The sequence below is a fragment of the Danio aesculapii genome, chromosome 14, assembly GCF_903798145.1.
Source record: "Danio aesculapii chromosome 14, fDanAes4.1, whole genome shotgun sequence".
NCBI classification, from domain to species: domain Eukaryota; kingdom Metazoa; phylum Chordata; class Actinopteri; order Cypriniformes; family Danionidae; genus Danio; species Danio aesculapii.
Window position 1 is genome coordinate 56,425,663 of NC_079448.1, and position 25,565 is coordinate 56,451,227.

Consider the following 25,565-nt stretch of genomic DNA (forward strand, 5'->3'; position numbering starts at 1 on the left):
ATCCGCACCAGAGAGATCTGCAGGACAACAATTACACCATTACACCAGCAGCAGTTTTTTTATTTACTGTTTTAAATATTTGCATTAAATTATTTTATTATTTATTTTAATATTTGTATTTAATTATTTGCATTTTATTTTATTTATAATATTTAATTGTATTTAATTATTTTGGATTTTATATTTAAATTGTATTTATTATTTTATTTATTTTGTATTTAATTATTTTATTTATATTATTTAATATTTGCATATTTAATATTTTCATTCATTTTATTATCTATTTTATTTATATTATTTAATACTAATTAAATAATTAATTCCATTTAATTATTTATTTTATTTAAATTTATTATTTGTATTTAAATATTTTGTGTTTTATTTATATTATTTAATATTTGCATTTATTTATTTTATTTATATTTAATATTTGTATTTATTTAAATATTTTTTATTTATTTTATTTATATTATTTAATATTTGCATTTATTTATTTTATTTATATTTAATATTTGTATTTATTTAAATATTTGTATTTATATTATTTAATATTTGCATTTATTTATTTTAATTATATTTAACATTTTGTAGTCATTTAAATAGTTTGTATTTTATTTTATTTATATTATTTCATATTTGCATTTATTTATTTTATTATATATTTAATATTGTAGTTATTTAAATATTTTGTATTTATATTATTTCATATTTGCATTTATTTATTTTATTTATATATTTAATATTTGTAGTTATTTAAATATTTTGTATTTATATTATTTCATATTTGCATTTATTTATTTTATTTATATATTTAATATTTGTAGTTATTTAAATATTTTGTATTTATGTCATTTAATATTTGCATTTATTTATTTTATTATATTTAATATTTGTATTTATTTAAATATTTTGTATTTATTTTATTTATATTATTTCATATTTGCATTTATTTATTTTATTTATATTTAATATTTGTATTTATTTAAATATTTTGTATTTATTTTATTTATATTATTTCATATTTGCATTTATTTATTTTATTTATATTTAATATTTGTATTTATTTAAATATTTTGTATTTATTTTATTATATTATTTCATATTTGCATTTATTTATTTTATTTATATTTATTATTTGTATTTATTTAAATATTTTGTATTTATTTTATTTATATTATTTCATATTTGCAATAATTTATTTTATTTATATATTTAATATTTGTAGTTATTTAAATATTTTGTATTTATATTATTTCATATTTGCATTTATTTATTTTATTTATATATTTAATATTTGTAGTTATTTAAATATTTTGTATTTATGTCATTTAATATTTGCATTTATTTATTCTATTTATATTTAATATTTGTATTTATTTAAATATTTTGTATTTATTTTATTTATATTATTTAATATTTGCATTTATTTATTTTATTTATATTTAATATTTGTATTTATTTAAATATTTTGTATTTATTTTATTTATATTATTTCATATTTGCATTTATTTATTTTATTTATATTTAATATTTGTATTTATTTAAATATTTTGTATTATTTTATTTATATTATTTCATATATGAATGTATTTTATTATTTATATTTATATAATTGTTTTATATTTTATTGACATAGTGCGCTCACCTGTGTCTTGTTGCGGCAGCCTCTGCACTCATAGGTGTGTGTGCGTGTGTTAGCGATGGCCATGAGTCCACACAGGTTACACACGTGCACCTGATATGGGTCCGAGGCCTCGAACAGACGCTCCTTCAGGAACTGAGCAGCTCCGTGAGCGATCTGACAATCACGCTCCATCTCTCCGAAACGCAGACCGCCGTCACTGCACACACACACACACACACACACACACACACACGCACGCACGCACACACACACACACACACACACACACACACACAATAAATATCATTTTCTCATGAAGCCACTGCAGAATCTGCTCATTTCTCTCAGTGTCTGTTCAAAGATCCAGTCTCTAAAACCCGCCTTTCAGAGAGCCTAGCCTACCCTGATTGGTCAAACCCAGTCTGTTGTGATTGGTTAAATACTTACACTTATTAACATATATACAGAGTAAAGCCATAGTCACACTGTAAGATTAAAGACTCAATTCTTTTAGATTATCAGATTAAAGTCTCAAATCTTCAATTATCCTGATCTTTGAAACTTTGCAGATCTTTTGCATTCACAAGCAGCTGCATTACACACATTATGAAAGCTCATATTCACCCACAGCACTGATTTTTGGGTGAATAAAATATGGTAATAAATTAAAAATCCACTGTTTAAATAAATAAAAATAAATGTTAATAAACAAAACAAACAATAAATGTAAAAACTGAAATAACTTTAATATTTTAAATAAATATTAATAAATAAGATAAAATAATACATGTTAATTAACTAAAAAATATTGTTTGAATAAAAAACAAATAAATGTTAATAAAATAAAATATAAATAATAATAATAAATGTAAATAAAATTATAAAGTGATTTTTTATAAATCTTTTTTAAACAAATAATTGATAATAACTAAAAATAAATGTTAAAAATGAAAAAATACGGTTTAATTAAAATATAAATGTTAATAAATAAAATAAAAACCAATAAAATACAAATAATAATAGATGTAAATAAAAGAATGAATTCGAAAATGTAAAGGTTTTCTTAAAATAAATGAACAAATGTTAATAAAATAATAATAAATGTTAATAAAATCTAAAATATTGTTTAAATAAAAAATAAAGTTAATAAATAAAAATAATCAAATAAAAAAATTATAAAAATGTAAATAAAATTATAAGTTAAAATAAAAAAATGTAAATAAAATAAATAAAATAACATAAAGGCTGGTCAATGCAGAACTGACCGTGATCGCCCCTCCATGGGCTGTCTGTTGAGGATCTGCACCGGCCCGCGGGCTCTGGAGTGGATCTTATCGTCCACCATGTGCTTCAGACGCTGGTAATATGTGGTCCGACGAAGATCTGAGATGTCAGTTTACGACCCGTAAAGCCGTTATATAGAACCTGCAGGAATAAACACCTTCATCACACGCATGCACATATGATCATAATTAACTATTTTTAATAATAAAGTCATAACTGCAACAATCTTTATTAATACATTTTAGAATAATCCATTAATATAATTGTAATTAACCATTTATTAATATGGTCGCAGTTTCAACAAGCTATTAATATGACCATAGTTTAAAACATTTATTAAAACGGTCATAATTTCAACATGAGATATTAATATTGCTGTAATTTCAACAATTAATATAGTCTTAACTTCAACATAATCTGTTAATATGGTCGTAGTTTCATCATAATAGTTAAATGACAGTAATAGTATCGACAATCTATTAATAATCTATTGACATGATCACAGATTGACCATAATCATTATGAATATGTTAATTTAAGCTGGTGACCTCATTTCCTCTGAGATGGTAGCCGTATTCAGACAGCAGATTGGAGACTTTCTGCACATTGACAGCATCATTGAATGGCGTGGCGTCACCGATCTCTCCTTTATTAGCAGACACCTGAACACAACAGCACATTGACATTACATTTATTCATTTAGCAGATGCTTGTAGAAAAACAACAACTTTCATATTAAAGAAACCACTAGAACAGCAACATATTGGAGTCAAGACACGTCTAAAAACAGGTTTCTATTATTATCATTGATAAATAATAACGATCTTCAGAATATTTAACACTCTGATTGAACATAATGATTTGTGTTTGGTTTCTACAGATGATCAAATGCCAACAGCTAGTAAAGATTTATTCCTGAAATAGTTTGCTCTTTTAGATCAGGAGGTCAATTAAAAACAACTCAGCTTTCGTTTAGTTAAATTAATGTATATAAACCTGTCAAGACAGCTTGAGGCTGACCAAAGTGCTGCGTGTAAAGGAAAATAAACACAATAGAAGACCCAGATTTAGAAATAACAATGGACTGCTTAACCCTTGTGTGCAGTTGGGTCATTTTCATCCACTCTGGGCTGATTTCGAGTCTTAATTTGGTGTGTGGCATTAATCCTTTAGAGCAGCCTGTGCTGAAGAGTTTCTGTCTTTTATATGGAGTTCAGTGGAGGAAAACAGCAGATTATATGCATTCATTGACTAATCAAGCATGGCAGAATTATTGAAGTGCATGTATTAAATCTGTGTTTTCCAGAATAAGCATGTGTCACTAAAGCCCCGGTCAGATCAGAAATTTATTGTCGGTTTCAAAAGTCACTATGTCAGATTATGTGATTTTGTCTTGATTAAATCTTGACTTGTCGTGGGTAACAGATGTGGCAGACTACACGTTCACGATCAGTCATCCTGTAGCGTCTACAATGAGCACTATTTCCCAAAGCAGTCACAAGTGTTGCTGTAACAATATTTCTCATCTCAATCTGATCATAAATCTTACTTCAATCTCAAACACTGATGCTTGCAGACAACTAATAACTACATTATTTAAGGGCATTCCTTTCCACATGGACAGGATCAAATTCATGATTCCTTTCTAATATTAAGATATTTTCTCTAAAATCTGAATGTATATTTTCCTGCCAGGGTTACTTATTAAACACTCCCTCACCTGAACTTGCTGCGAGTGAGACGGAGAAAATGAAAGCACATCAGCACTGAGGAAAAATCTGATGCTCATAATCTTTAAAATGATGACATATTAAAGCATTAGCAAATATATAACAGAGATTTGTGATACAATCACAGTGAAGCATTCATTAAACCCTTATTTTCCACAGAGCCAAACAAATCATCACCACACGGTTGAGTAGTGGAGGGGCACAAACAAACATCATTCGTATAACTTTGAGGGGAAAAAATAGCATTTTTAAATGAATATTGTTTACTATCATTTTAATTTTAGGGGTTTTCACCTTTATATGACAGGACAGTACAGAGAATTGACAGGAAAGTGTGGGGAGCAGAGAGAAGAGAAGGATCGGCATAGGACCTCAAGGCAGGAATCGAACCCGGGTCGTCGCTAACACCAGAGTGCATGTGTCCGTGCACTTTCCACATAGGCACCGACATCATTTTAATCTTAATTTTAATGCATCTTTTGTTGGTCAGTTATCGATAAACAAGAATAACATCTGAGGTGCAGCGCTTCAAAACACGTCTGCTACATGCGCCAAAACACGAACTGCCATGAGATTGTGTAGGTTTGCTGAATAAAACAATAATCTAGCCTAAATAAAATGAAAGTGTAACATTGACAGTGTCAGAGACGCTGATATTAAACTGTGTTAATGACACATCTGAATAAGCAGGAGATGCTTCTGCAGTGTATTCACAGCACTGAACATGTTCCCAGATTACCCCAGAGAAACAAACTCTGTTGAAGGCTGAGAGAACTCAGAGACTGGTTGTAAGATGGAGATGTCTGCATATGTGTGCCAGTCTGTCAGATAAAACTGCTGTAAACACCTTAATATTTTAGAAAAGGTAGTGAAAGTTTGCAGAACCAATGAATGCAGGCCATTTTGCTGATTACCTGCCCAGCACATTAATGGCAGCACCCGCTGATATAACGGAGAAATGATGTGCTCCTACTGCCCAGTGTTACCCACAAGACGGAAAAAAACAACTCATGCTAGACTCTCTGCGATGGTGTCGTGAGGCGTCGCAGGCTTGGTATTGGCTATCGTGAACTATGCCACATTACAGGAGAAGAAATGATTGAATGTTGCGTCACGACACCCATTTGTCATTTACGAATCCCCACGATACCCTACGCCAAGGAAATAGTGCCGAAATCGTGACAAATTCGTGTGATCTGACCAGGGCTTAACACAGATGGCTCAGATGTCAGTAGCATGGCTCTACCTTCCCCTGTAGACACTCGATCAAATGGCCGACTGTCATTCTGGATGGGATGGCGTGAGGATTGATGATGATATCTGGAGTGATTCCCTCGCAAGTGAACGGCATATCCTGAAGAGAGAGAGAGAGAGAGAGAGAGAGAGGAGGATTTACAGTGAAGACTGTGCGCAACTCATCTGAGAGTCTCCGCTATCAGGAGGAGCTGGAAAAACAACAGCTGCAGACCAGTCTAAACACTGATAACACACACACACACACACACACTGACATTTTCTCATGAAGCCACAGCAGAATCTGCTCTTTTCTCTCCTACTCTGCTCTGATTGGTCAAAGCCTAGTGTTGTGATCTTAACACTTATTAGCATTAATACAGAGTAAAGTCAGTCACACTGTAAGATTAAAGACTCAATTCTTTTAGATTATCAGATTAAAGTCTCAAGTCTTCAATTATGCTGTACTTTGAAACAGCTGCGTTACACACATCATGAAAACTCATGTTCACTCACAGCACTGATTTTTAGTTTTGGATGAATAAAATTAAATATTTTAAAACCAAAAATACTAAATAAAATAAAATATATTAAAATAAAATAAATAAAAGTTAATAAATAAAATAAAAACAAATGAACAAAAATAATAATACATGTTAGTAAAGTGAAATAAAATAAAATATATTTAAACAAAACAAATGCTAAATAAAATAAAACGTTAATAAAATAAAAAAGTGAAATAAAATAACAAAATTAATACAAATAAATAAATGTTAATAAATAAAATAAAAAACAAAATAAAAATTATAATAAATGTTAATAATGTTAGCACGCACACGCACACACACATTATATATGCTGGATTCTGATTGGCTGCTGGTCACTCTCAGGTGTTTGGTTATTGTCAAATAAAGGCAGAGCTAAAGTAGTTCCGGCAGGTTTAGAGCTGAATGATTAGTTATTTCACAGCTAAAACCTATCATGAGCATTCTTCAAAATATCTTTTTATATCTACTGATATATAAAAAGAAACTAATAAAGGGTTGGTACCACTTGAGGATCAGTAAATGGTGAGTGAATTCAACTTTCAAGATTCAACTTTATTGTCATTACGCATGTACAGGTACAGGGCAACGAAATGCAATTTAGGTCTAAGCAGGAGTGCAATAGCAGCAAGAGAACAGTAGGATGTACTATGAACATTATATACAGGTGGTATTAACTATGATCAGAGTTTTACACTAGAGGAATATATGGACAGGTAGCTATTAATAATTAGTATGCAGATATATATATGAACATAGAATAAAAATAAAATCAATAAAAAATAAATAAATGAAAATAAAAATAAATACAAAAATAAAACTAATAAAAAACATAAAAATAAAAACACATAAAAAGGTGAATAAAGAGCTCGCACCTCTTGTCTGTACTGGATCCCGCAGGTTCCCTTCTGTCCGTGTCGACTGGCAAACTTATCCCCAATCTGTGGAATACGAACTGAACGCACCTGCAGAAACATGACACACATTTATACATCTGATACACAGTTTAGTGTGTGTGTGTGTGTGTGTGTGAGAGTGAAGGAGTGTGTATGCATGCTTGTGTGTGTGTGTGTGTGTGTGTGTGTGTGTGTGCGTGTGAGAGAGTGAAGGAGTGTGTATGCATGCTTGGGTGTGTGTGTGTGTGTGTGTGTGTGTGTGTGCGTGTGAGAGAGTGAAGGAGTGTGTATGCATGCTTGGGTGTGTGTGTGTGTGTGTTTTGGAGAGTGAGAACACGCACACACAAAAAAGTATAAATTTTTTTCTAATCTCTGGGTCATTTACAGGTCACCACACTGATGTGATTTTGACCCATACATCAACAGGAGTGTTAAAGCTCTTTGACCCAATCTGCACTGTAAGTAATATGCGCTGTATAAATGACAGATGAAGATTGTTGGTTTAAAGCAGACACACACACCCTGATTTTGCAGAACTTGTATCCCTCCTGGTTGAGCGTGACCATGACCTGGTCCACGATGCCGGTCTCGCTGGTGCGCAGGAAGGTGCTGCAGTCCCGCTTGGTGTAGCGGCGGTTGGTGCTGTCCAGCTCATCATCGTTCTCGGGCAGAGTCACCGTTTTACCGATAATCACGTCCTCACCGGACACACGCACACCCGGAGCGATCAGACCATCATCATCCAGCTTATCATAGATGGCGTGTCTCATTCCTGCAGAGGAAACGCACCACACAAACACTTTATATGATGATGGAGGCAACAACACACACATCCACTGGAGGGCTTTTACTACAGGTGGAGATTCAAACGGAAATCACACTGGCCTACACACTAGAGCTGCATGATACTGAAAAGATCCGACACTCCCTAACTGTGTTTTTCTGTGATGTATATTGCGATACATTGCTTTGTAGAAACAATTCATTAATTTAGACTGATTTGGATTATTCTGTACAGGAGCAAATCTGCATGAATTATAATAAATCACAAGCATAGATAAACTCAGCAGAGCATGGGTTAAAATGAAATAAGTGCTTTATGATCCACCATATAGAAGGATCAAGTGCATAAATAAATAAATGCATATAAATAAAAATGCATACAGGAATAAAAAATAAATGCATTAAAATTCTGAATTAATTTATAATATGCAATAATTTTGATGAGTGATAGGAATGTTCTTTTGTTGCTAAATTGAATTATCTCCAAAATCTATTCCTCTGAATTGACTAATATGGAAATTAAGAATTTATTGGGCAAGTACAAGCAGCTGTAATTAAATAAGTATTCCCTTTTTCTTTTTCAGCAGAAAAGTAATTTAATTACAGTAATTAGAGAAAAATATCAATAATTAATAGATAAACTGCACCTTGACAGGTCTCTCGTGTGGGCTTCTCGAAGATTTCTTCCTGGTCAAAGCCTTTCTTAGACTCCTGCTCCTTGTATGAGCGGTAGAACACAGACCTGAGAGCACACACACAGTTTCATGTGGAATGGCAGGGTTTTTAGCATTGGTGTAATATTAAACTTCCCCCTGCTGATCTCTAGCGTACCTGAAGAATCCGCGATCCACAGCCGAGCGGTTCATGATCACAGAATCCTCCTGGTTGTATCCAGTATATGAGGCGATCGCCACGATGGAGTTAATTCCTGTTTTACAAAACATGTGCATATATTATGTGTTCTGAATTTACATTAATAATTCACACACACACACACACACACACACACACACACACACGCACGCACGCACGCACGCACGCACGCACACACGCACACACGCACACACTACTGTTCAAAACAACACATTCAGGTCAGTCAGATTTTTGTTGTTTTGTTTATTGAATGAGTCTCTTTTGCACACAGAAACTGCATTCACCTTTAAAAACAAATACAGTAAAAGAACACTCTAACTTTAAACAATATTTTATTAATAAAACATAATTTTCATTGTCATTACTCTAGTCTTAACATTAAAATTAGCTCCTAATTTTCCAATTTAGGAGAAAATGTTAAAAATAACAGGCATCACAGTACTCTATTTAGAGCATTAAAAAATAAAACTAGCCTCAATATATATTATTAATATATATATATATATATATATATATATAATAAGCATTAATATATATATATAGTTCAAAACACACACACAGTAAAAAATAAATAATTTTATATAATAATATATAAACATACATACATACATACACACAATTTTCTATAAATAAAAAAGAAAAAGAAATTGCCTATTTTTACATATTTCCCAAATATATTAAAAATATTGCTACATTAACTTTATTTAATTATTATAATTGGCAGAAAATGTACTTTTTAGAATGCAATTCTTCACTTAGCCTTCATTACATTTTTTTATTTTTATATTTTTATTTTGAAACACTTATTTGAACATGGCAACAATAATTTCACTCTATAAAGTTCCCATGAAAGTTGGCAGTTCATTCCGCTGTGGTGACCCCTGATTAATAAAGGGACTAAGCTGAAGGAAAATGAATGAATGAAGTTCTCATGAATAAATCTCTGACAAAGACTCCTCCCCCTCCCACTCAGCCAATCCCTGTGTGTATAGTTAACGAGTATGCTGACATTGCTACATTAACAAGCTCAGCCCCGGCCTCTCTCACTCTCAGCTTCAGACTTCTCCATAATCCTTCTCTATAGTAAAAGTTAAGGTAAGCTGAAACGCCCTGATTATTACCAGTGCTGTGGACACCCAGGCTTTACTCTGCAGTGTTTACCTGCGGGCAGCTCTCTGAAGCGCAGATACTCCATGGAGCGTGTGGTGACCAGCGGTTTCTGTGGGTAATACAGCACGTGTGCCAGCGTGTCCATCCGCACGTGGAAATTAGTGATGTACACACCCATAGCCTGCTTCCCCATAGCAGACTGGTAGGTGTTTCTGGGAGACTGTGGACAGGAGAGAGGATCTTATAGGATGTATATTATAGGGCTGCACAATACATGGTGATAGTAGTATATACATCACAGATAATACATTTATTTTAATGCATTGTTCTTTGTCTAAATTTGACCAATCGGATCAGGGGCTTTACTATCTTTAGCCCCGCCTACTCAGTAGCTGCTGCTCTGCTATTGGCTGGAGCCTAAAGTTAAGCCAAGAGCTGAAAATAAACACCAGTGGGCGGAGTCAAGAAGAAAATCATAACGCCCAACCACAGTCACAATATCTGCATATCAAGTTCACTCATTCATAGTGTTTCAAACTGGTTCTGGATCCTCAACCCTAATCGGCATGTGTCTACATGGGCCAGTACCTGGTTGTGATCAGGGAAGGGAATAATGGATGCGCAGACACCCAGGATCATGGACGGGTGGATCTCGCAGTGCGTGTATGTGGAGCAATAAGCCACGCCCTTCTCCTGGAGGTCATCAGGGGTCATGGCCAGCATCACAGTCTCCTCCTCCAGAGTATCGATGTACTCCACCACACCGCTGGCCACCAGATCCTGCCAACTACACACACACACACACACACACACACACACACACACACACACACACACACACACACACACACACACACACACACACACACACATTAACACATTTATAGATATAAGTTTTAACAACTGATTTTGTTTATCTTTGCCATGATGACAGCACATAATATTTGACGAGTACTCAGCTTAAAGTCACATTTAAAGGCTTCACTAGGGTAATTAGGGTAAAGTTAGGGTAATTAGGCAAGTCATTGTATAACAGTGGTTTATTCTGGAGACAATCCAACACTAATATTGATGAAGGGGGCTAATAATATTGAGCTTAAAATAGCTTTAAAACTATTAAATCTGCTTTTATTCTAGCTGAAATAAAACTAATAAGACTTTCTCCAGAGTTGCTGCATTAAATATGACTTGAGGAAAACGCAGACGCACCTGTAGTTGTTGTACTCTCTCTCCTTGAGCTGGTCGATGTGTCGCCTCTTCAGCAGCAGCTTCTGTTTCTCCACGATCAGCAGCGGTCTGCAGATGCGGCCGGCGTCAGTATAGATGCGGATCTCTCGCTCGCGGATATCTCTGATCATGGAGACCTGCAGACCCACAGAACACCACCACACTCAGCTGCTGCGCACAATATTAAGCAGGATATAATCTAGAGATCAGAACAGCACCTCCGACACGATGATGTCCATCTGCCTCCTCAGCTTGCGCAGTGTGTTCATCAGCTGCTCGGGGTCTTTGTGGATGCCCACCCAGCAGCCGTTCACAAAAATCTTAGTGGCACTGAAGGAACAAACACGCATACATTACACACTGCAAATATGCTTACTGAGAGTTTCTGTCTGTCGCCATTGGGTTTCGTCAGTCTTGTCAAGTTAACATCAGAGCTCATTGGCCAGAACGAGCAATAGTCATGGGGACTCAGACAGTATGATAACCTTGCATATAAACATCATGGTATTGCGATTACCACTCTAAAATATGCTCATTTGAACTGTCTAGATAAAAAAATAATTCCCATTGAACACTATATACTTTATTTTAAGAGACATTCATAATATTTTATATATGTAAACATGTCAGACTGAATAACTCAACTAAAGCATTGCCTTCTGCTGTCTACATTAGTTTTAAACACACAGATTTCTTGAAGATTCATCTTTGGATATCTTGATCTTCTGTGGATATACAGTAAAGCCACTGCAGTGTTGAGCTCTACAGCATGCTGGATGTCAGTGTATAGGAGATTTGTTTAGTGAAATGTTTTCTGAATCAAGGCCTGATAACTCATTAATAATGATATACCACAGGAACATTATAACAGAAAATAGGAGCAGTTTTAAACCGTGGTGAGCTGGTTATCTTCATGCCCACTGTGCAGTATGTTTGCAGTAAAGCGTGCTGTATAATAACTCAATAACTCACTCTGCGATGGCGGCTGGAGAGATCTCCTCCAGATTCTCCATACTCCACTCCTCTAAAAACTCCAGGATGGGCGACGGCTGCGACCCCACAGAGATGTAGGCCATGAGGGCCAGATTCTTCACCAGACCCACAGCGTGACCCTGAAAACACACAATACATCCGCAGTCAGACACTGAGGGACACACGTCTAGCAGAAATACGAACTGATATCAAAACCTACATTGATTGAAGATTTGAAGATTGAATTCTGATTAATGAATGATTATTTAATTTTTATTTATTCATTTACTTTCCTTTGGCTTAGTCCCTTTATTCATCAGGGGTCGCCTGCGGAATAAACCACCAACTATTCCAGCATATGTTTTACACAGCGGATTCCCTTCAAGCTGCAACCCAGTACTGGGAAACACAATTTAGTTAATCAATTCCCCTATAGCGCATGTGTTTGGACTGTGCACCCAGAAACCCTCATCAACACGAGGAGAACATGCAAACTCCACATAAAAACACCAACTGACCCAGCCAGGACTCAAACCAGCGACCTTCTTGCTGTGACGCCACAGTGCTAACCACTGACACACCATGCTGCCCATTTTCAATTATTTATTTTACTTATTATTTTTCTATTTATGCTTCATTATGCTGTCACACTACTGTAAATAGACTCGACTATTAAAGGCATCTTTTCCTAATGAAAGAGCACATATCTAACCTTTGCGATATTAAACAACAAACTATTATGGTTATTTGATGAACTCTTCAAACTGAAATATTGCTTGGAATGATGATATCCTGAGAAAAAAAAGGTCAAGTTTTAGTTTTAGTATTAATGTGAAGAAGAAAAGTTCCCTACAAAATAAAATTCCATGTCAAAACTGGACAATATTCAGCAGCTCCAGCAAGCAAATTTACATTTGTCCTGTTAAAAGCAGAGAATAATTTAAATATTTTGTAAAAGAATATAATTTTTAATAATGCAATGTGAAAAATGATCAAATAACAACATGAACATGCATCTATAATAACAGTTAAGATAATAATATGTGGATGGTAGAAATTAGTTTGCATTCACTTGAACTGAATAGCTCAGGTGAAAATGCAGATGGTAGAAACATTATCTGATGAATAATGAACATCATAAAGAATGAGAAACTTTCTCTTACATAAGAGAGAGTGTGTTTATGAAACTCTCAAGCGCTCAGTCTGTCCACTGGCAGTAGTAGTGTGTTTTTAAAGGGAAAGTTTTGGATTATGTCGGTTTTAGGTTATGAAGTTTGCTTTTAGATTGATTATGCATAATTGCGTAGCATTAAGTGTAACCGTGGAGCAGTGTTTTACCTCGGGGGTCTCTGCAGGACACACCATTCCCCACAGTGTGTTGTGGAGCTGCCGGGGTTTTGCCAGTTTACCATCTCGGCCAATGGGAGAGTTCACACGCCGCAGGTGGGAGAGAGTGGAGGCGAAGGTCAGCCGGTTTAACACCTACACACACACACACCACAAAACATCAGAGAACCGTTCCCACCTTAAAGGGAACACTGGGTACCACAACTTGTATTTGTAACAGATTTCTCTTCTTGTAAAATATGTAGAAAATAACACAACATGTTTATGATATTCCAAAAAAATCCACATTTACTTGTGATCATCAATGCTCATTTTTTTTGAAATAGCATAAAGGTGTCATGTTATTTCTCCACATATTCTACTTATTGTAACAGAATGTATATTTTTAAGTGAACTAATCCTTTAGGAAACATGAGTAAAGAGACAGAAACAGAGCAGACGTGAGCTGACCTGAGAGACTCCAGCTCTGGCCTGGTGGGCTTTCTTCACATCTCCCCAGTTCCCTGTGGCCAGAGAATACTTCAGTCCGTCAGAAATGATGCGTGTTTTAATGGCCAGCTCCAGATTAAAGTCTTTCCCTCTATCAATAAACTTCTGAGCGTAAATCCTGATCTCCTTCAGCAGGTTCTTAAACATTCTGGCAAAAACAGATGAAGATATGGTGAAGCATGCACAAGCATCACTTCATGCATATAGAAGACTTCATGAGGAATATTATTTGATGCATCTAGAGCACTTTATGAAGACTATCATTTCATGCATTGTCAACACCGAATGTTATTACTTCACGCATCTAGAGGACATTATGAAGGGTAATATTTCATGCAACTAGAGCACTTCATGAGGGCTATTAAATCATGCATCTAGAGCACTTTAAGAAGTTTATTTCATGCATCTAGAGCACTTTAAGAAGTTTATTTCATGCATCTAGAGCACTTTATGTAGGTTATCATTTCACGCATTGTGAACACTGAATGTTATTACTTCATGCATCTAGAAGACATTATGAGGGGTATTATTTAATGCATCTAGAGCACTTCATGAAGTTTATTTGATGCATCTAGAACTCTTTCTGAAGGTTTTGGAAGAGGTTTACCCTCTGAAAAGGAAGGCAAGCAGCGGTCCGGCAAGATCCAGCCTCTTGTTGCCGTAATGATCTCTGTCGTCCAGCTCTCGTCTGCCCAGAGCGGCCAGCAGCAGACGGTGGACCATATAACTGCACAAAGAGAAAAAATTCAATATATGCTCAAACACATTAAATCAAAAGTGAGCGTTACACTGAGTCCTAAAAACACACAACAAAATTCCAGCAACAAGCAATTTGCCACAAGCACACGAACAGGATTATAATCCAATTAACACACAATATTAAACCTCTTTAACATTAATAAAAGCACATGCTGAGTGACTGATGCTTGCTGGTTTGCACAAAGAATTTTAAACCATGTTTGCTAGTTCAATTATTTAAGATCTGAGGTAAACCATCTGCTGCTGCTTTCAGGAAGAAAACAAATGTCATGCAAAATCATATTAAACGCATAAAGCACATAATCAGCCATGATATTGCATAAACAGAAATAGATATCTATTTCAAATAAACGTGTTTGCATTCAGAAAACGGTTTCCACGAAGCAGCAGTTTTCAATGTTTTAATAATCAGAAACGTTTCTTGATCAAATGTGAATGATTCCAGCATTTGTGTTTAATAAAGCTACACAGGTCAGTTCTTTTAAATTAGAATTATATTCCACAACATATTCAGTGTTTTGACTTGAGCACATCATATCTTAACTTTAGAGTTAATGTCTGCATCATTGGCTATCTTCATGGCAAAATAAATTCAGAATAATACAAATACAAAAACCCCACAAACAAACAAACAAACACAAGTGATTTATCAGACTTTTACATTAATATATGGTAAACATTTGTCTTTAAATTCAGGCAGAATTCTAGTGAATAACTCTTTATCTGAGTACTTCATGAACAAATATTAAAAGCAGAGGCCACTATAATATGTTTGTTTTGTCTTAAAGTGTCACGAAACACCAGAACACATGTTTTGAGCTGTTGACAGTCATATACGGGTCCCACGCTGCTATAAACACTATTAGGACACATATATTCTTCACTAATAAGTGAAAATTGGTTGTTTTTGCGTCATTTCAAGCAAATTCGTTCATTTTTTAAGCTGCGTCACGCCGATTAGATCCTTGTGTGTATTCCAGCATGGAGACGGGATGTCTGTACCGGCCAGTACATCGTGACGTCTCTGAGTGTACAGCATTAATTCATGAGAAAGACTTGGTTCAAACCAATCAGCGCGCTCTATAGTGAATGAGGTGCAACTTCATTAATATGCATGATAGAGCTTTGAAGACTGTTTTACATGTACAGTGTTCAGATGGCAGACAGACACCTTGTTGTGTTGCCAAAACAAGTGGAAGAAGAGGAATTGTTTGGAGAGGTTGTCAGTGTTGCTGTAGTGAAGGTTTTGCTTTCATTTCCCCGATATAAGAGCAGCTGTACTCACGTGTGGATTACAGTGCATGCAACACGTGACAAAAATACGTGTCAAAGGAACATGTTTCACCCGAGAGCTTTTCTCATCTGGAAATGGTGAAATCCAGATTTGCGCTCGTCTTCTTTTAATAAAGACGCGGCTCCAGTTGATGTTGACTGTCCTGTCTCTACAGATTGGGTAAGTAAGCGATCAGTGGTCTCTGTTCGTATCATCAGCAGTACTCTTTCAGTGTTTAAAGACAGACTTTAGTCAAAATGATTTCGAAGTTACTCAGTTTACAGTACGTTAATATCACTGCAATATTATGGGCTGAAAGATCCGCTGTAAATGCTGCTCTCCGAGTGTAAAGTAAACACCGCAATCAAACTATAACCGTTGTGTAGGAATTTTGCTGCATTTTGTGACAGGAAGGTCTATACACACACAGCTTTCTGACGCTACCTACTGAGTGGATCTAAGTTACAGAGAAATGCTGTTTTCTCTCTCATTCGGCGTGCGGAATCAAACATTACAAATACACTCTTCCAGCAGTTCCTCGCATCCCATATCTCGTTTGTGTTGAGGGGCATAAATGAAATGTTCCTGAATTAAAGTGCCAAACCGCAGTTAAAGTCCACCATTTAATCATTTAGCAAATTATTTGATTACTGATGTCCATGTAAACACAGTCACTGTCTTTCTCCTCTGCGTCTGTGTGGTGTTTTGCCTCTGTGAAAATCAGCGTGTGCCCAAATCGAAACTCCCATTTTTATGCACCTTCCCTCTTTCCCTCCTCCGACACTCCCACCTAAACAGAGCTGGACACGCCCACTTTCCTGACTTTTTCCAAACTAGAGGTGTGAAAACACCCTGCTGAAACAGGGGGGTTTCGGGGCACTTTAATAAAAATGCAACTAAATAAACACAGTTTTACCCTAGAAAGTAAGCTTTCTTGGTCTCGCAGAAGTCTGAAACGCCCACATGCGGCAGCACCTCCTTCTGCAGAACCTCTTTAGCGTATTTAATCCTCCTCTCTTTAGTGACTCCAGGTTTGGCCCCTCTGGAGCCGATGAAGTTCAGAGCCACGTTCTGTTCCTGAATCACAAACGCCTCGTCCAGAGACGGCTTTACCTGCAGACAGACAGCAGAGTTTAATTGAACAGCAGAGCAATTGATGTTAGGTGCTGGTATTTATTGTGTCAAGTCTGTGATTTGAGTTATATGTGAAGCACCATACCATGTCAGAATGAATTAAAGCTTTAAATTAAACCATATATCCTGTATATTACTGCACAGTGCTAATGTGATGTACCATTTCCATCATCTCCGGATCATCGAAGTCATAGATGATGTGCTCCAGAATGTCTCTGTCAGACACGAATCCTAAAGCGCGAAACACAATGATGATGGGCACCTCCTGCCGGATATACGGCAGTGTGGAGACGATCCTCTGACCGATGGCACTTTTCTTTACTCCCTGAAATATACAGAAATAACTGCAGAAATTCAACACTAGCTGGGCCTCCATCACCCTGTGCTAATGCACATTTGAAGCATTGCATGATAGATGTTATACTTGTTTGAAGTGGTTTTGGAATTGTGTGAAAAATGTTAAAGCTGCTGTATGTACATGTTTGACTCTTCTTTTATTAAAATACCCAAATATGTTTTCAGAATCATGCTAATTGAACTATTTGTTTATCTGTAAACAATGCTAAATCAGTAATTCTGCTTTGAAAATGTGCAGGAATGTCAGTATTTGTTTTGATCACTGTAACTCCGCCCACTGCCAGTTTAGCCAATTATATTTCAGCACACCAGGTTGTCAGATGAATGTAGTAAAACAGTGCATTTCATTTCAGTCATGAAGGCTCTCAATGTATGTGGGTGCAGCTGAAAACGCGCCCTCTAGAGGACAGAAGCACCCTCCGAAACGAGAGACAGATTCAGAGTTATAAAAATACTCCAGGTGGTTTTTAATTAGTCAATAATACACATACTGCATACGTATTCATTAGCGGAGCAATGTACAGTATAATGTTGGGTTCACACCAAACGCAGAGCACCGCATCACTCGCTCTAGTTTAATCACAGGATGTTTTTCCACTTAAAACTTATTTTCTGCTTAAGTTAATTTATTTGATTTTGTGCAGAAGATGCAATAAAGACAAATTCCACACTTTCATGACAAACGCATTGCACATTATGCCTCAGTCACTGCCGCAAGGTGGACCCATGCTCACTTCATACACAATTATTAGAGTGAATACTTCATTTTAGTTTTGACTTGCTCCTGTAAGTGTCGTCAATCTGGCAACCTGTGAACATTACACCCATGTGACCCCATGGACCCTTTTCACAAGCCTGTTATGACTCGTTTATAGGTCATCATCATCGTACTTTATTGAAAGTTTTTAATATTTAGATTTTTTTAAATGTCTGAACATTTATTTATAATTCTGCATGTATTATACTCTCTTTGCTTCAAATTACAAAATAACGAATTACAGCTTGCGCAAGGCGTTTCTAAAGTAGCGTCTATTGGACAGGACAGTAAATCTGACAGTATTCTCTCCTCTGGCTGCCGTTATCAGTCTCACACTATTGTTTTCCTCTTTCTGAAAGTCTTGATAACACCATCCTGGAGTTTTTCTATTATTATTGCAGCAAATAAGACTGTAAAAAAAAAGTATTTGTTGAACTCTCCCGTTCACTGAGCTCTTAGTTTTCCCAACTATGACGACTTCGGCTACTGACGAACCCGGAAATGTGAAAAGGGTCTATTATGCTTGCCTTGTTTATTATTGGTTGCTAGGCTACCAATACTACAGTCAGCCGCTCTAACAATGATGGAAACACAGCTAATGCACATTTGATTATTTTACATTAGGATGGAAACTGGGCTGTATAATGACCCAGCAGCAGCAGGAGACGCACCTGTCCTCCTCGGGCCATCATGCTGACCCAGATGGTGCTGGTGGGTCTGGATGAGTTCTCCAGACAGGACCTGCACTCTCCGGTGTACGCATATTTGGAGTCTTTCTTGGCAAACACATACACTGTGTTAGTGGCCATCTTCTCCTGAGCAATCAGAACCTGAAGAAAACACACAACACTGATCATTCAGACTGGAGAAACACAACACGCTGGAGTCTAGGGCTGCATGATAGAGCTGAAGATCTTAATATAATTAAAGCTTAATTTAAAAACCTTAATTTATAACCTTTTACACAGGTTCAGGTGGTAAATGAGCAGTCGTGATGCATTTTGATCAACATGAGAAAGATGCAAAAATAAAAGGAGGTGAAACTAAGGCTGATCATGTTTAAATGTAAAGTGTGTAAATACTGTTATCATGTACATACAGTGTTCAGCATATACGAGTTCACCCCTCACAAATCTCTCATTTACATTCTCATTACCTACAGGATGCTTTACAGTAATATATTTGTGCATATGCATTAGATTAGTCAGTACTGAAGCCAAATCTGAAGCTAATCTATCAAAATAACGGTCCAAAAACTGGCACACCCAAATTAATACGATAGGGAAAATTTTAATAAAAATTTCAGCAAAAATCAAGAGAAACAAAAATATATAAAATTGTGTTGAAATTTTGTAGCTTGTAAATTTTAAATATATATATATATATATATATATATATATATATATATATATATATATATATATATATATATATATATATATATATAAGGGGTTTTCACCTTTATTGGGATAGGACAGTGAAGATTTTACAGACAGGAAAGTGTGGGGATCAGAGATAGAGGGAGGATGGGTAAAGCACCTCGAGCCGGGAATCAAACTCGGGTCGCCTTGAGCACCTTGGTGCTGTGTCGACGCACTAACCACTAGGCTATTGGCACAGACGTAATTTTTAAATATTAATTTATTGTTGCAACATTAAATATTAATAGTACTAATAGTAAAAAGTCCAAATGTACACCTGAAGCTTGTGCATCTTTAATGTTCTGACTGTAGCGTGTTAAAGATATTGCATGTAGGTGTTTTGTTAAAATATGTTAAATGATTTAAATGTATTATCATTCCATTTCTGAAGATGTTCAGTGACTAAAATATTATTTTAATAAATATATCAATGCAATAATCCAGTTTTGTAAAAATGCACCAAAATACATGACTTATAATCACAGAGAAATGAATGAAAATATGGGGTGTGCTTGTTTATGCAGAACACTACATATAGCAAATATAGCCAAACACTGATGTTAGTTAACTTAATTTACAGCTCGTTTTATTGACAGGTAGTGTTGATGTATTTATGTTATTATTTGTAGTACTGAGATGTGACCTTCTCTGAGCCGTTGATGATGAAGTATCCTCCGGGGTCCAGCGGACACTCGTTCAGCTCACAGAGATCTCTGTCCGTCAGCCCGCTCAGCAGACAGTACGTGGAGCGGAGCATGATGGGAATTTTGCCGATGAATGTTTTCTGATGCTGCGTCTGCTGCTGCTCCTCCCCGTCTTTTATGATGGTCTTTGTGATGTCCACATACAGAGGAGCAGAATACCTGCATATTACACACAATAAAAACCTGTTAAATACTTAGAGGACCTATCATGCAATCATTTACCAGATGCAAAATAAACAACAAGATGTCTGTGTATGTGAAGTTTGAGCTCAAAATACCTGCAAATAGGCTATATACAGTTGAAGCCAGAATTATTAGTCAATGTTAAATTTTACTTCTTTAGGTATTTTTCCCCAACTTCTGTTTAATATAGTTTTTCTCCAGCACATCTCTAATCATAACAGTGTTAATAACTCATCTCTAATAACTGATGTATTTTCTCTTTGTCATGATGACAGCACATAATATTAGAGTAGATATTCTTCAAGACACTAGTATTCAGCTTAAAGTGACGTTTAAAGGCTTAACTAGGGTAATTAGGGTAAAGTTAGGGTAATTAGGCAAGTTATTGTATAACAGTGGTTTATTCTGGAGACAATCCAACACTAATATTGCTGAAGGGGGCTAATAATATTGAGCTTAAAATGGCTTTAAAACTATTAAAAACTGCTTTTATTCTAGCCGAAATAAAACAAATAAGACTTTCTCCAGAAGGGCAGCGAATAATTCTGACTTCAACTTTATACATTCACATGAGTATCTTTATCACTTGGAAATTAATGTAATTACATATTAGAGTACTAAACTAATAAAACATTCATTTATATATGCACAGGTATCATCATTACTGACGTGAGATTTCGAAGTCTGGCTTCGTTCGGCATCATAGGTGACGGAGCGCCGTCTCTTTCCCAATGCGTAGGTTTGGACAAGTAGATCTGCTCAAACTTCAGCAGGTATCGAGGCTGCAGAAACACAAACAAACACACAATTCATTTTAGAGAGACACTCATAACTGCACATTAATGAACATACATGAGCTCCAACAACAGCCAAATGTGTTGCATTTGTTGATGGATTAAAGTCAAACTAATTCTCCTGACTGAATATGTTTTTCAGGCCACAATGCTTAAATTTAGGCTTTAAATAGCTGAGAGCAAAAGAATAACACAGCCAGTTTGAGTTTTTTAAAAGCTGTAATAAACAAGTTTAAAAGTGCAAAAATATTTGGTACATTTATGCCTTAGCAGAGTCAAAAACATCCACACAAGACCTTTAACACACACATACATATACATTTAGACATGTTTGTGTAATTCTATTTATTAAACATGCTGAACAATTGCCAGACCATTAAATCTAGTATTATAGATGCTGTGTTCAGGCATTCATGAATGGAGAACTTTAATTCCTGCATCATTGGGCATACTGTTTATCATTTTGCATAATTATCGAGTTATATAACAGATTGCCCTTTCTGGATTTTTATTGCACTTCTACACTGTGTGCTGCTCTATAATCATCTCAGTATTAATTACAATCAGACAATAAACTCAATTAAGTTGTGTCTACTCACCGGTTCCTCCACCTCTCCAGATGTGTGCTGGGCTTCAGCCTGCAGGTCTATGGGTGGAGCGTCCTCCACTATCCTCTGCACAGACATCTGGATGAACTCATCGAAGGAGTCCAGCTGCTGTCGCACCAAACCCTTCTCATCAAAGTACGAGCTGGAAACGCAACAGTGAACATTAACAAGCAAAGACACTTAATATGACTCTTCCTACCGTATAGGTTTACAAACTAATCAGCAAAGCAATAAAAAGAATATGGGTTTTCACATCATATGGGTTTTGTGTCAAAATAGTAAATTGATAAATAAAATATGAGTCTTCATATAAAGTGTTTTTCAACAAAATTAGCAAAACAGCATAAAAATAACATGGGCTTTTAAACAAATTAACAAAACAATAAAACATAATAGGGGTGTAACGGATCACGGTTGATCTGTGATCATACGGATCACAACCCACGCTTCAGAACGCATGTGACCTGCAGATTAATAACTTTATTTTTTTAAATCCTACATTTAACAATTGCAGTAGCAGAGAGATGGCCTCCTGCATCATTCAAATCACGTTTATGAAAGCATTTAGTCTTCCCTGTAAAATATAAGATGACAGTGAGTTGTGGAGGCACCTAAATGCTTTCTTGGGGTATTAATTAAAGGTGTTTTCTGTCACGGTGTGTTTAGCCTGTATTCAGTGTAAAGCTGCGCAATTAATCATGAAAAGATCGTGATCTCAATTCAAACCTGCACAACATAAATGATAATGATTTGCATAGGTTTATTAATCCTTTGAAGCGCTGCATTCAAATCTGTGCCTGATCGAGAGAGATTCAGTTTTTACACTTTTTATAGTTATAAAATATTAAATAACACAGAAGTACTGGGAGAACAGTTTATAGAGCAGATATAAACACTGATGTTTATGGTAAAGATTAAATCAGCGTTTAATGGAACTTGACGCTGGTGAATGTTGCAGCAGTTACACTGTGTAACCAATGGGTGGCGACAAACAACCATCAAAATGATGTCACTGAATAAGTTTCAGAAACCTGTAATAAAACATGAAGTTTTTATGTGTGAATTGTTGAATCATTCACTGAAATTAAATGATCTGTTGTACGAGATGTTAGATTTCTATATTTAGCATTATCAGCAACAGTAGCAAAGATCATCTTTCCTATTGAATATTTCCCTTTATTAAGCTGCTTTTTTCTTCATTTTTATTTTGATTTAAATTACAGATTCTAAGTTTTGTTTGTTAAAACCAATGGTTTTCACAGTAATATTTTTGTATACATGAAAAGCAAATTACATTCGTCTCCTCTCTTTTTTGCTGATCCTTAAAAATGGTCCGATCTGTAACTCAAAAACCACAGTGTGATCCAAACCGTGAGATTTATGATCTGTTACACCACTTAAAATAACATGGGTTTTTGTGTAATCTGTGTTTTGTATCAAAATAGTAAATATAATATGGCTCTTCACATAATATCTGTTTTCAATATAATTAACTAAACAATACAGGTCTTCAAATAATATGGGTTTTCAATAAAATTAGCTAAACAAAATCAATGCGACAGAGCTGTAGTTTCCTCCATGCTATAGAAAGCATTCATTTTCCAGAGCAATTAGGCCACTGAAATGTCAGTGAGTGGAAAGATTGTGTCTACACCTAAATCTTGTCTTTTGTAACCCAAGAATGAAACAGTGGAGATGTTAGTGGACTTCAGGAGAAACCCCCCTGCTCTCCCCCCACTGAGCATCATGGACAGCATTGTGGCAGCAGTGGAGTCATTCAGGTTCCTGGGCACCACCATCTCACAGGACCTGAAGTGGGACACTCACATTGACTCCATTGTCAAAAAAGCTCAACAGAGGCTCTACTTTCTTCGTCAGCTGAGGAAGTTTAACCTCCCAAAGGAGCTGCTGAAACAGTTCTACACCTCCATCATTGATTCAGTCATCTGCACATCAATAACTGTCTGGTTTAGCTCAGCTACTAAATACGACCTCCAAAGACTACGTCGAATAGTTCGGACTGCTGAGCGAATCACTGGTACAACCCTTCCTACTCCCCAAGAACTGTACTTATCCAGAGCGAGCAGGAGGGCTGCCAAAATCACTCTGGACCCCTCACACCCAGCACACTGCCTCTTTGAACTGTTACCTTCTGGTCGGCGCTACAGAGCACTGCGCACCAGAACAGCTTGACACAGAAACAGTTTCTTCCCTCAGGCAATCCATCTCATGAACACTTGATGATAATAATTGTGGAACCAACATCACTACTGCTGTACACTTTTATACACATATACACTTATTTAACAACACACTTTACATGCCAATTTGCACATAACAGCTGCACATATAACGTTGTATAATAAACATGTACATACACTTGTCAATCTGTATATTTGCACTCACTACTTACTTCTATTGTTTTAAATATATTTATGATCTGTTTTTTGTCCTGTCTCTGTAATCCTGTTGCACTGTAAAAGCTGTCACCAAAACATATTCCTAGTATGTGTGAACATACCTGGCAATAAAGCTCTTTCTGATTCTGAATCCTTTAATGTCAAAGTCTATCTAAAGTTCACAGTTTGACCTGAATATACTCAATAACTGTCATCTGAAATACTGATTCCTGGCCGCTCTCCTTCAAAATCACTAGATTTACATGACAACAAGAAGCTTTCCAGCATTTGAAGCAGAATCCTCATTTAGCATCAAAACTCACTGTAATAACCACAGCTTGTTGCAAGTACTTATAACTTTGTACATATTTAATATTATTTCTGTGTATAAAGTCAGTTTGTACATGTAATGCATCAATAATAGCAGGGTTTTTACTACCTGATGACAATCCAGCAGGCCTCCTGCCACAGGTCAGGGGTGATTTCATCATCATCTTCATCATACTGGATATCTGCAGTGATTAGAATTGATTTACTTCAACAGGTCGAACCACAACACATCAGCTTATATACTTAAATAAACTCCCACATAGCAGTCTAGCACACAAAACACACGTTAAACTCTTATTAAGCTATACCTGAAACAGAACCGTGTGTTTAATATACCAAACTTTGCATATGTTGCTCATTTCTGACAAAGCAAGTGTTAGCCGGTTAGCATATACGTTGCGTTAACGCTTGAAAATAAAGCATAAATCACACATTACACTAAAACAAAACAACCAATAAACACACAATGCGCTTATGTGTCCTCACACATACCTTCGTCTTGATCATACATGATTTTCACCGCTTATTATCGATATTTCTGATGATAACAAACAGCTTCTGCGCGCGCCTCACGTCTGAGCCGCTCTGAAGACAACACAGGCGGCGGCGGGATTATACGCCACTTCCGGCGCTTGCGATTTTATTTTATTTCATTCCATATAGTCACCCAGTTACTATTTTAAATACCACATATTTATTGTTTAATATAGAGTTAAGAGTTAAAATAGTATTT

At 35.6% G+C, this 25,565-nt stretch overlaps 1 protein-coding gene across 1 annotated transcript; it reads right to left on the reverse strand.

Moving 5' to 3' along the window:
- polr2b (RNA polymerase II subunit B) lies at positions 1–25,427 on the reverse strand. The gene is made up of 25 exons (XM_056472750.1): positions 25,325–25,427; positions 24,942–25,014; positions 22,095–22,245; positions 21,371–21,483; positions 20,458–20,677; positions 19,065–19,223; positions 17,440–17,604; positions 17,062–17,258; positions 14,721–14,840; positions 14,075–14,261; positions 13,616–13,759; positions 12,278–12,417; positions 11,524–11,635; positions 11,288–11,442; positions 10,667–10,865; positions 10,130–10,298; positions 8,927–9,023; positions 8,743–8,837; positions 7,834–8,084; positions 7,292–7,381; positions 5,885–5,992; positions 3,457–3,570; positions 2,890–3,049; positions 1,646–1,841; positions 1–17 (listed from the first exon to the last, which is right to left on the reverse strand). The coding sequence occupies exons 1-23, from the start codon at positions 25,341–25,343 to the stop codon at positions 2,975–2,977; spliced, it is 3,153 nt and encodes a 1,050-aa protein (XP_056328725.1). The 5' UTR covers positions 25,344–25,427; the 3' UTR covers positions 1–17; positions 1,646–1,841; positions 2,890–2,974.
- Between the last annotated feature and the right edge of the window lie 138 nt (positions 25,428–25,565).

What these genes read in the sequence shown, in the direction of transcription:
- polr2b (XM_056472750.1), bottom strand. An exon ending in TCTCCAGCCGCCATCGCAGA is followed by an intron (nt 11,636 to 12,277) that starts GTGAGTTATTGA and finishes TTGTTCCTTCAG; the next exon opens with TGCCACTAAGATTTTTGTGA. An exon ending in ACCATCTCAGAGGAAATGAG is followed by an intron (nt 3,050 to 3,456) that starts GTCACCAGCTTA and finishes TTATTCCTGCAG; the next exon opens with GTTCTATATAACGGCTTTAC.